At 35.1% G+C, this 12,480-nt stretch overlaps 1 protein-coding gene across 1 annotated transcript in view; it reads left to right on the forward strand.

Annotated features, from left to right (window-relative positions):
- kcnq5b (potassium voltage-gated channel, KQT-like subfamily, member 5b) overlaps positions 1–12,480 on the forward strand; it is a 106,498-nt gene that overhangs the window by 69,012 nt on the left and 25,006 nt on the right. Inside the window, 4 exon segments of the mRNA XM_058766519.1 lie at positions 3,117–3,207; positions 5,486–5,612; positions 11,031–11,206; positions 11,333–11,458. Of these exon segments, the coding sequence (XP_058622502.1) occupies positions 3,117–3,207; positions 5,486–5,612; positions 11,031–11,206; positions 11,333–11,458 (520 nt within the window).

Genomic DNA, 12,480 nt, shown 5'->3' on the forward strand with positions numbered 1-12,480 from the left:
ACTCACCTTCAAAACAAATCAATTTGATTATGCAAAACGATGCCTATTAAGTGCCACTTCAGAGAGCCAAAGTGTGTGTGTTTACTGTGGTCTGCATGTAAATGTTAAGATCCTCTCTTTCAACATCAAAGGCCGTGACACTCCACAGACACCAACTGCCACCCACCAGGGCAGGAAATGACACGCAGGTACAAAAGAACAAGGTAGGAGAGCAGGATTGTGTAATTAGCTAGGGCTAACAGATGATTGATGAGGGGAGCTACTTCAGTTCCATGCACTTATTCGTTTTCCTTTTTCCTCTGGAAAAAAAGAGCATTTTAGCCCTGGGTGCTGCACTGAAATAGTCCTGTCTGAGTGAGCTGACAAGAGGCAGGAGAGTAGAAGAGCTCTCTTTAAATACTACAGCCCTAAAGAACAGACAGGCACTGGCGGCTTGACAGATAATTGTACTGTCTATTGCAGTCTACTTTCTCCGCTACTTCATTTCAACCATCCATCCAGTATAGGTGGTTGTTGCAAATGTCACCCTGCAATTTTTATTTCATTTGTTTATTTAGTTTCCACTCTCAAGGTTTTATTGGGAATTATACAAGAGTTATTTGCTATACTCGATTCTGATTGGTCGAGTTGAACAGCTCTGGGACTTTTTAATGCTTGTATCACTCTGTTTCTATGTTGGTGAGTTCCAGACAAACTATCAATCTGTGTATTGTAAGTAGGGATTTTCAGTGACTCAAAGCTGATTTATTCAAAAAACTCTTTTTGTTGAATGAAACAAGTGACTGTCTTTATGAGTGAGTCATTGAATAACTCACTCAACCATTTCACTCAAAAATGCATATTCATTCAGGAACTACAGTAAACAAGTAACTGTCTTTATGAGTGACTCGCTGAGTTGTTCACTCATGATTCGCTTAAAACACTGATTCATTCAGAAAAGAAAACACCACCTTACTGTTGCTGTGAAACTAGAAACTAGGGTAAAAACAGACAAAGCGCATGCCAATATTGCTTCTCAAATGTAAGCAGTTTATTGAACAATAAGGCAAATTACTTAAATTTGAATGTGCAAATTAGTGTTATGTTATAGTTTCATAGCATTGATTAATATTTTAAATTGACTTTTATTTTTTGAGTTTCATTTATTTTAGGTTTTAGTAACTTTGTTGTGTGCTTTTGTCATTTTTATATATATATTTTTTTAAATTCTGTTTAGCTTTTATACATTTTTCATCTGATGTTTATATTTTATTTAATTTCTACTTAATTTCTCTTTTTTTCCCTTTATTTCGATAGGACAGTGTAGTTACAGGAAGCAATGTGGGAAAGAGAGGGGGCGGGATCAGGAAAGGTCCACGAGCCAGGATTCGAACTTAGGAAATTCCGCAGCGCAAAAGCGCTATATGTCCGTACACTGCCCTCAAGGCTAATGCCGGCAACATTTCTATTTCATTTTAATTAATGTTTTTTAATTGTTTTATTTAACAACAGCAACACTGCACTGTAAAAAAAATAAAATAAAATAAAAAAACGTTGAGCAAACTTAAAAGTTTAAGGCATCCAGCTTCAGCAGATTTTTGAGTTTTCTCAACTTATTTTTTAGGAGATTTTTGAGTTTTCTCAACTTTTTGTTGTATAAACTTATAACAACAAGTTTAGAAAACTGAAAAATCTGCTGAAGCTGGTTGCCTTAAACTTTTTAAGTTTGTTCAACTTTTTATTTTTAAATTTTTTCTACAGTGCTGTAAAAAATCAAAAGTTGAGAGAACTTAAACGTTACATTGTTCGGAAAGGACTGGAATTATGAGCAAATGCAGACATTCAGCAATGTCATTGCCATATGACAGCCTATGGAAAACACTGCCCCTGCCCTCTGCCCTGTGTTCTCTGTAGAGGAGCTCGGCCGCTGTTTCCGAGTGGAGGGCAGGTCAAAGGGTGAGGCACCCCATCACGCCCACTGCTTTCACACAAACGCTGCACCAACGCTGGATGAAGCCTTTAACCTCTGTTTTATAAGCCCCTTCTCATACAGTTTTAAATTACAGCCTCTTCTAGTTTACTCGGGTCAGTTTAGACAGAGTCCAGCTCAACCACATGGCGCCACTCGAAAGGAGTCTCAAGAGCTCCAATTTTCATACACTGGGAAAAAGTTTTTGATGAAGATGGTGCTTAATTAGCTCTAATGATAATTTTGCAATATAGAGCTGTTATTATAGAAAACAGGGAAAGAGGGCAGTACATATTTGAAAAAATAATGATTGTTGCATCTATGCTCTTGGGTGCAAAGCTCTTTGATAACTGCACACTGCAGCAAAAACTGTTCATCAAGTCAAAGGGTCAGTCAAGGTTGTATTTTCTCTGATCTATTCAGTTCTGTCCGCTTGCATTAGGTCATAGGAATGTGTTTCATGGGCCTTTGGGCTGTGAAGCTCTGTGTTAGAGTTCAGCAGTGTAATGTTACTTGGCTTTAGAAGATGGGTTTCACTAAAGTTTGAGTGATTTGTCTTACTGATACTTCTACTATATAGGTATTTAAGTTTATAGAAGTGTTTTTTATTTTATTTTATTTTTGTTCAGAAATGTCTTCAGTGTCTCATCACCTTTCTACAAAATGTGGGAGAATATAGCAGCAAGACACAAAGAGGGAGACAGAAGAATGGAGGCATGAGAATTTGCAGGGAAATGGACAAAGTAGTTGAGAAAAAGAAACAGTGGGAACCAGACTAGATGGAGCAAGAGGGATAAAGTTAATGGAAGAGAGGGAGAGAGAGATCAGGCGGCTGATGCAGAAGTCCAATGATCAAGTACAGATGTCCCCCACCCCTTATTTGAAGGGGTCAATAATGCAAATCTCTAGACACAGTTGTTCTCTGAACAGCGGTTTCCCTTATGCCATACTTCATATTGTTGATGGGAAATTAACGTTATGGTACTTAGAGTTTGACATATTTGAAGGAAAGTTTTTTTTTTTAAATCAGTGCCTTATTCTATCAACATCAGTTGAATTTGATGTTGAACCGTAAATGCAAGCATTATTATTATTATTTTTATTTATTTTTTTTTTGGCATGTGTGACAAAATCTTTCAATAAAGTAATTTTTTGTTTTTTTTGACAGGTTTGTCCTGGTGTTTGGCTGCTTGGTGCTGTCTGTCTTCTCAACCATTCCAGATCACCAGGATATGGCCTCTCAAAGTCTCCTGATCTTGGTAAGAGCTGAACTACAGTGTCAAAACAAAATCCAAACAGGATAAAGCATGAGAACATGCTAAGTTTAAAGAAAAACATCACATGAACTCTGTGTTAACTGTACTCTAATAACGTAGCTAGTTGTACATCTTAAACGTTATGCAATGCTACATCCTGCATTTATTAATTAATGTTATATAGTATATGCTTCTACGCTTATGATTTTCACTGTTTCTGTAAATAAAAGCAGAAAAAAGTCAGATCCTGGCACAGGAGATATAGGCAAAATGATCTACTTCTCTAAAGTAAATTGCCTCTGCTCTCCACCAAATTCAGCTGCTATCTGTCTGATGATGAGTCTCCACACATATTTAAAGGCAAATATGGTGAAATTTTAATAGTACTGTACAACACGATGTGTCAATCTAACCGAATCAGTAAATCACAATTATAAACGCAAGCAAATGTGCCCCACTTTTAGACCTTGTGGTTTACTTGATCCCTTTAGTGCAGCATGATGGAATATTGTCAATAGTTATTTGATTACAAAGCCCTGACAAAAGCCATCTACAGGTGAGAGATATAAACACTGGATCAAAGGCTCATATTAAGCTGGTTTTCTGTTCCTGGAAGCCTGCTGGTTTGTGTACTGGTAATGATGGCCATACAAATTGATCTGATTTGTTTTATTGACTCAGCTGACACCAAACATGATCTGTATGATGTTCATGATCTGTAGGCAATACTTATGTGATCATAATAGAAGATCTTTTATTCAGTCATACTGCTGCCCCTTAAATTGATAATGCAAATACAGGATGTAAGTCAACAAAATAGAGGTCTTTTAAAATGGCTTTTACCTCTGTGAATTGAGTCAGAAACTCCATATAAGGTTACCAGTCAACATCTGCTGCTGTATGTGTGCATTATTTTGTTTGTATATGCTTTATAATAGGCAAAATGCTTTATAGTGGGCAAAATGAAGTATTAATCAAACACAACCACCTGAATTGTACAATGAACCGCATTAATATGGAATTTTCTGTATTGAGGTATACATGTATTTTGTAGTATTTATTACATTGCTTTGTTTTAGGGTTAAAGGAAATATCTGTAAAGCCCATCTGGCAAAAATATATATTTAAAGTCTTCTCTTTTCGTTTTATTCTACATTTATCACCAATAGGACAAGGACACAAACGTTTCGGCTCAAAGGCCTTCCTCAGTGTGTTAAGCCGAAGTGTGCCTTTGAACCGAAACGTTTGTGTCCTTGTCCTATTGGTGATAAATGTAGAATAAAACCAAAAGAAAAGACTGTTTCATGTGAGTGCGGATCATGGTTTTGTATAATAAGTGATTTAGTAGATTAACGCACCTAAACGAAAGATCAAGCGACGGAAGAGCGCGGTGCAAACAACTTTTGTGGAGCTAAAATATATTTGAAATATATGCTAAATATATGCTGCGAACAGTGAAGCTCAACAAAATATATTTTGAAACAGGAAGTACATTAACCTTCATATACCAAAATATATTTCTAAATGTATTTCGGGGCAAGAAAATGCATTTTCTTGGACTGAAATATAAAGTATAAAAATAAAAATATATATTTTTCAATGTTTTTAAAAATATATATTTATGTACATTTTGAAATACATTTTAGCACATATATTTTTGGCTATTTTTTGTATATTTTAAAATATATTAAAAATATATTTGAAAACAATGCCTTGGCAGAAAAGTTCTGTTTTTCTACTGATATTTTTCTTCCAATGTGGTTCATTTAAAATGAATAATTTTCTAAATAATAAGATATATACAGTGAATGTTGCTGTTCATGTTTTTTTCCACTGTTTATTTATTTAAATTACAGTTTTTTTGTCCAGATAAATTATGCTCTGAGTAAATCATTTTTGAAAACATTTAGACTGCACTGTAATAAGTTAAAGTAGCTTGTAGCTTGACAAACTAAGGATTCAAAGTAGCACTAAATATACAGTATGTGACTAAAACAGAGCTCACTAATGGACCCGTGATCAGGTTATTTTCCACTTGTGTCAAGAAATAGCTGACCCGCAGATAATATTTGACAGGCAAGGACACCTCCATCTATGTTTCTTTATTAAAAAGTGCTGTTGTGTGCAATGTACGGTACGTATCTCACTGTGTAATTCCAGCAGTGATGTGTAATGTAGCTGTAACGTAGTTGGTTAACAGTGGTATCATTTTCACAACCACAGATGATACAAGTGCAATACCACACAAATAAACTTCAAATGTTTTTCTTTGTCTTTGTAGGAGTTTGTGATGATTGTGGTGTTTGGGCTTGAGTACATCATTCGAATCTGGTCTGCTGGTTGTTGTTGCCGGTACAGAGGATGGCAGGGACGACTTCGCTTCGCAAGGAAGCCGTTCTGTGTTATAGGTGAGCCTTCAATCAATGTGCAAATTTCTCTCCATGAAATGAGAATCATGAAGCTTTCATTGTTTAAGTTCAGGATTTCCAGACTTTTCTAATTTCTAAACGAGGTGATAGAGTGAGATCCGTATTAGAAAAGGGGTTCACTGTTATTTAACCTTTTCAAACCTAGTTAAAAGATTTGATCAGATTTACTAGCCATAAACATTTATTACCTCCACGAAACTGTAAATAAAAAGCACAGGCCAGCATTTCACTCACAGCAGTAGATGAGATTTGAAAGAAACTGCATTTGTGACAAAAATGTGAAGTCATTGGGAATTTATTCCTCATTTTTATCTTCTTTGTGACTTGCTCTGCAAGGAACATTCCAAAGTTGGAGGAAATATGTTTCAAGGTTTTCTGTACTACACGATATAAATAAAAGAGTACCAACATTTTATTTGCTCACCAAAGCTGATTTAATTGCATTTGATGGTTGCAGAGTGTTCATTTTTGACCATGGTTACTTGCAATGACACATGTTAAAGAAACAAACACACACTGAGGAAGGCCTTTGAGCCGAAACGTTTGTGTCTTTGTCCTACTGGTGATAAATGTAGAATAAAACGAAAAGAAAAGACTCTTTCATATGAGTGCGGATCATGGTTTTTTATAATAAGTGATTTAATGGATTAACGCACCTAAACGAAAGATCAAGCGATGGAAGAGCACGGTGCAAACAACTTTTGTGGAAAGAAACAAACACCCACATCCTCACTGATTATGGACTGAGTGTTCATATAAAAGCAAATATTTGGTGACCCTACAGTATTCAGTTAGTTAGTGGTATTTCTAAGGCACATACTTTTATTCAGAAAAGAAGCATTAAATTGATAAAAAGTATTGGCAGTAAAGGCATTTATAATGTTACAAAAAAAATTTCTTTAGCAGCAAATCAGCATATTAGGATGATATCTGAAGGATCGTGTGACACTGTGGACTGCAATGATAGCTGCTGAAAATTCAGCTTTGCATTTTTAAATATGTTCACATAGAAATCAGTTGTTTGAAATGGTAATGTATATTTGATCAAATAAATACAGACTTGGTGAACATAAAGATTTCTTTCAAAAACTTAAAAAAAATAAATAAATCTTACCCCAAACTTTATAGATATATATATCTGATCTATATATTCCCAGTCCCAGTTCACACAGTCATGCTAGTTAAATATTAGTAACACTAATACTGTCCTCCCTCACAAATGAATTGCTCTAGTTAGCTTTCATCCTTCCATGATGACACAAATTATGTTTATTCCTATGTAACCAAGGCAACAGCCTCATAACTGTAGATCACCATTAAGGAAGTGTCTTACGCCTGTAAAATAACCTTACTGCACTTTCCCATTGACCCCAAACCTTTTACCCAGCATCCTCCAGTTGTGGTTGCCAAAAACTACCAAATCCACTTCAGCAAACCGCTCTCATTCAGTGACCCCTCAACCTGTCTAATGTTCTCTAGACTGCTGTTACACTGTGTGAGCTCATTAATACTGGCTTCGCTATTAATAATGTCTTACTTTGTTTAAGTGTGTGTAGGTGCTTGTGGTGTCTGTTCTTAAGTGCTAAGACTTATCGATCTAAATGGGGATAATGAACGTCATTAATAATGGGAATAATATGTCTGTGTGTGCAGACCAAATGTCCTTTGAGATTCTATTAAGCCATGCCTCGATCTGATCCCTGTTCCCCTTTGTTAGTATATCGTGAACACAAACCCAGGCTCTAGCAAAGGTCTTGACCCCAAACATGAGGGACACTGATGACTCAATTACTGTACAAGGTTGTGCATTAAAGCATAGCTATTTTTTAAACAACATTTTTATGTAGCTCACATTGTGCATCTTAGTTGCAGCTGTTCAGTACAGAGCCATTATGAAATTGGTGCGGTTTCATGCACACTAGGGATTAGAGTTGATTAAAATCATAAGCGCTTTAAAAACAGAAAATAAGATTCATACTTACATATATTCACACTTGTGCTCATCCTTGACTATTTGGATTTATTATTTTTTTCCACAGTTTGTTAGGCAGGCATTCTAGGAATTTATAGGGAGCAAATGTCTCAGTACTGGAATTATTTTGACTCCCTTGCTAGCGCGCTAGAACTGAACTAGGCAGCAACTAAAATGTTAAAACCTGAAAAATACCCACTTATAATATCAAATAATGTGGTGATAACAGTTTGGTTAATGGTTGGTTTTAGGCATTCAATATCCATATCCATGGGAAACCTCATCGTATAACCACATAGCCTACTTCTTGAAACAAGTTTGAACGTAGAAATTAAATGTAGAAGAGAATTTCTGAACCTTGTGAAGGTGGTTTTATTGCATGTGAATGTAGAATTATGTCGAATTAAGTCACTTTATACCACACACACACACACACACACACATTTACAGCCCCATTTCATCAATATGATGTTAATGGAAACAGAATGCAATAAGAATTAATAACAGGTGATTGATTTTAGATCATTTAAAACTCATTATGAGTTAATGTTTATGTACCCAGAGGTCCTACAGGACCTGAGGGTAAATAGTGTTGCGAACATCGGACTAGCAGCAACATGTTTTGGGAAGTACTGCGAATTCATGAATCATATACCATGATTGTTGCTGGAAAGTTTTAAGTAGTTTTAAGTTTTTTTTTTTGTTTTTTTAACAAACAAGTTGGGAAGCTGTTTCCAGAATAAACTTACTCAGACAGTGTTTATTTTGCTTTGTCACATTTAAATTGAGTGTATGTTTCCTAATTGATTCAACAAGCCATTAGCCGCCGTTAAATGGCATTTGAGTGTTAAACTGATGAATGAACCCTGTCAAAGAAAGAATGGTGTTCAGATGATGATGCATGGGATTTTGTTGTACCCTCCAGCAGTTTATAGCAACACCAAGAATGGGTATCCCCCGGCTGTTCTCAAAGTTAGTTCATCACATACTGAAAAAAAAAGAAAAAACATATTTTTCAGATTTATTTAGCTTGCATAAACCTATCAACATATTCTGCCATTCAGTTTAAGCCAAAAATGTTACATTTCTATACTGCATTGTATAGCTAGATTTCTCATTCAGGAAGTTTGATATATAGCATTGACCTTACTAAAAATCTGGCATAAAAAAAAATCTTTTTTCAAAGGAATAGTTGAAAATTTGCTGGAAATAAAACTCACCCTCAGGCCATCCAAGATGTAGTTGAGTTTGTCAAACCTTAGATAAAATACAAGTTCTCTATCCATAGTATTGCTGTCCTTTAACTCTGACATAAACATAAAAAGTAGGACTTTGAAATTGTTATATATTTTATGTAAGCTGCATTATACTGTATTAGACAAATGTCAAATAAAAGCATTGCCACTAGAGGTTTCAGGCTTCTGGACCCAAAATTCCATAATACTTCATCATTCTTTTTTTAATTGTCAACAGGGCAGAATTTCAACAGGGCTGATTCTGAATTGTGATGGTGGTCTCTTTCATGTGAATGCCTGATGTATTTTTCATTGAGTTCATGAGTCATCTCTCTGCTGTGCTGGATAACAGAGTCATAATTTATAGATCCAGAGTGCACTTCTACACCTAAATAAGCATTTTCTCTCCCAGCTCGAGACTCCCCAAAGACTTTAAGAACACATGTAATGTGTTGATTTGACTTATAACGACAGACTGCAGCACAGAGCAGCAGAGTGGCTGAGCATGAAGGCCCTTTCTCTGGAAAGTTTGAGTTCACCAACTACAAAGTATATGAGAAATTAGAGGGAGGATCAGAAAGAGAAAGAAAATATTATTGCAGTTGAGTAGTGCCTTGGAGTTGTTTGTGTTTTTTGAGGGTTTGGAGTCGCTTCTCCAAGTGGATGTGGTTTCTGTGTGAACTTCCCGTGTCCTTCGCTTGTCCTCTCTGTCTCTTTCTCTCTTTTCCCCTCCCTCAATACTCTTTTCCCCACAGAATATGGGCAAAAGAATAGTTTGGAAATCACTCTTTTCAATACTGCAATTTACATGAACAGAATGGCTATGTTCCTCTGTGAGCTCTCATTTGAGAAGTAATTTGTCTAGTTTGAGCTGAAGAGATTAGCTGAATTAAACTAAATTTTTTCAGTTTTTCAGGATAATGAGACATTCACGTATTATAAACAAAAGATATATGTTTCATTGATGTTCAGCGGTGTTGTCAACCACGGAGTCTGAGTCCACTAGGAGGTCTCAGAATACTAACACTTAAAAACTAAGTAGTGCTGGGCAACGATTAATCGCGATTAATCGTGACTGCACATGTTATGTTTATGTATTAAATATATTTATATATCATATAAATTAGATTAACATAAATATATACACATTTAAAGATATGTAAATATTTTCAAATTATATACTGTATGTGTGTCTTTATATATACATAATAAATAAACACAGTACACACATATATTATGTAGACTTTTATTTTGGATGCGATTAATCGCGATTAATCATTGCCCAGCACTAAATCTAAGATTAAAATTATTCTAAATTAATAAAACTAAAAATAATTAAGATGTAATCTGAAATATTTTTTCTCCACTCAGTGTTCTTATTGAAGAACATGCAATTCTTGAAACTTCTGGAAAGTGAATCATTAGTCAATTAATTCACTATGCTCACAGTTTTTGTTATTAAAAAACCATTGCAGGAAAAGCAACTCTTGATATAATTACAGATGAAATGCTGGACGAAATATAATAGGTGGCCTTAAAGTCCAAAAAAGCTTGAGATTTATTTATTATTGGATTCTCTTGTCCAATGGGATTTACAGTATAATTATTACAAGGACAGGTCACCGAGGAAATCAAGTGCCATTTTCAAAGATTAAAAATATGTAGGTTATTTATTTATTTTTATTTTTTTAAGAACCTCACATTTTAAAACAGACAGCTTTGTCTTAATGAGAAGGTGTAGCTCTTTAAATCTCCTTAAAAAGACGATTTCTGAGCCCTGATCACCCATTTGGAATAATGTCATTATTCCAAATGGGTGATCAGGGCTCAGAAATTATTATAATGACCAGCTGTCTACATATTATACACCCTAATGCACTTATTTCTTATTACTGCTTATTTATTTTATTATCTCTTTTATTATCTACTAAGCAAAATAGTGCATTATAACATAGAAAATAACTGGCCTGGCAACAAGATGAGAGAAATGAAACTGGTATGTTGCCAAATGCAAAAACATTTAACCAGTCATAATTAAACTGTCTAGAGGACCTTGTAACTAACTAAATAAATATTTGAGAATTTTATATGCCGTTAAAACACACATGGCAGTTGATATCTCCTGTGATATACTACTTTTGTAAAATGTTTTCTGACATATTTTTTTCTGTTCTTTTACCCAACCGTCAGACATTATAGTGCTTATTGCCTCTGTTGCGGTGGTTTCGGCTGGGAGTCAAAGCAACATTTTTGCAACATCTGCACTGCGAAGCTTACGGTTCTTACAGATCTTGCGAATGGTACGCATGGACCGCCGTGGAGGAACTTGGAAGCTTCTGGGATCTGTAGTTTATGCACACAGCAAGGTAATAAGAATAAGATTTATTTGCTTTTGAGTTACTACTGTATCATATTCTGAAGTACTTTTTGTACTTTTGTAAGTATCATCCTGGTGTCCTCTAAATGTCGGTATCTGCTTCTCTGTCTAACAGGAATTGGTCACTGCCTGGTACATTGGGTTCCTTGTGCTCATCTTTTCCTCTTTCCTGGTTTATCTGGTGGAAAAGGAGTTCAATAAAGACTTTGCCACCTATGCGGATGCATTGTGGTGGGGCACGGTGAGTCTCCACACCTCACATCTCTTCACAGTGGTGCATTTCACCAGAGCTTTACAAAAGAAGTTCTTGTGGTGCCAGATACGTAGCACTTCTGTGACTCTAAAACAATTATTCCTGGGTAATTTTGGCCGCTCTTGCTAATGTCCAACATTACTGGAAAACTGTGAGACGTTTCGGTTTAATATGATCAGTGATATCAAATTTCAGTAATAATTTCAGGCTCGCACTTTTCAGCCTTTTGATCATTTCCTTCCACCTTGTTTGGCAAATTGAAACCTTTTTCATAAAGGTTATACGGAGGCCCATTAGATTCCATTTCCATGGAGATGACAAACGCCATCTCTGGTCTCACTTGGATGCCCTTGATGGTTCAGAGAATAGATTTCAGGCTCATACAGGTTGTTTCAACCCAAAAGAAAAAGACAAATACACGTTTAAGTAAAGAGATAAACACATGCAGAAGTATTAAAAAAAATGATCTAGCACATCTGTTCTGATGAGGTCACGATGAGGTCACACAAATTCAATCTGTCAATAGATAAATGCTTGAAGTTGCTTGCTATCACCCCCAAAAACCATAAACAAAATTTCACAAGGTGAAAAGAAAAATAACCCAAACTACACTAAACACAGCTCGCTTGCAGTGAAGTTAAACATGTTTTATGTTGACCATGATGTGTTTTATGCAGTTAAAAATTGTCAGGTTAGAGCGTGAATTTTTAAAGAGACATTCAGAAACCAGAATTGTTTTTGTTCAGTTTATGTAATTTTAATAATGTTGAATAATGTTGGGCCTATGCAGTTTGTGGTAATATTAATAAATGTATTAGAATCAAATTTAAAATGTAAATACAAAAAAAAAATATATATATATATATATATATATATATATATATATATATATATAAATTACATTTTGTTTGCACTATCCTAAAGGAACTTTCTGTCATAAATTATTATTTTCTCTTCTAATAGTAAGAGTTATAAGTTGTAGTTCACAGATACAAACTCGAATATTCTCT

This window comes from Onychostoma macrolepis, chromosome 01 (assembly GCF_012432095.1).
Source record: "Onychostoma macrolepis isolate SWU-2019 chromosome 01, ASM1243209v1, whole genome shotgun sequence".
NCBI lineage: Eukaryota > Metazoa > Chordata > Actinopteri > Cypriniformes > Cyprinidae > Onychostoma > Onychostoma macrolepis.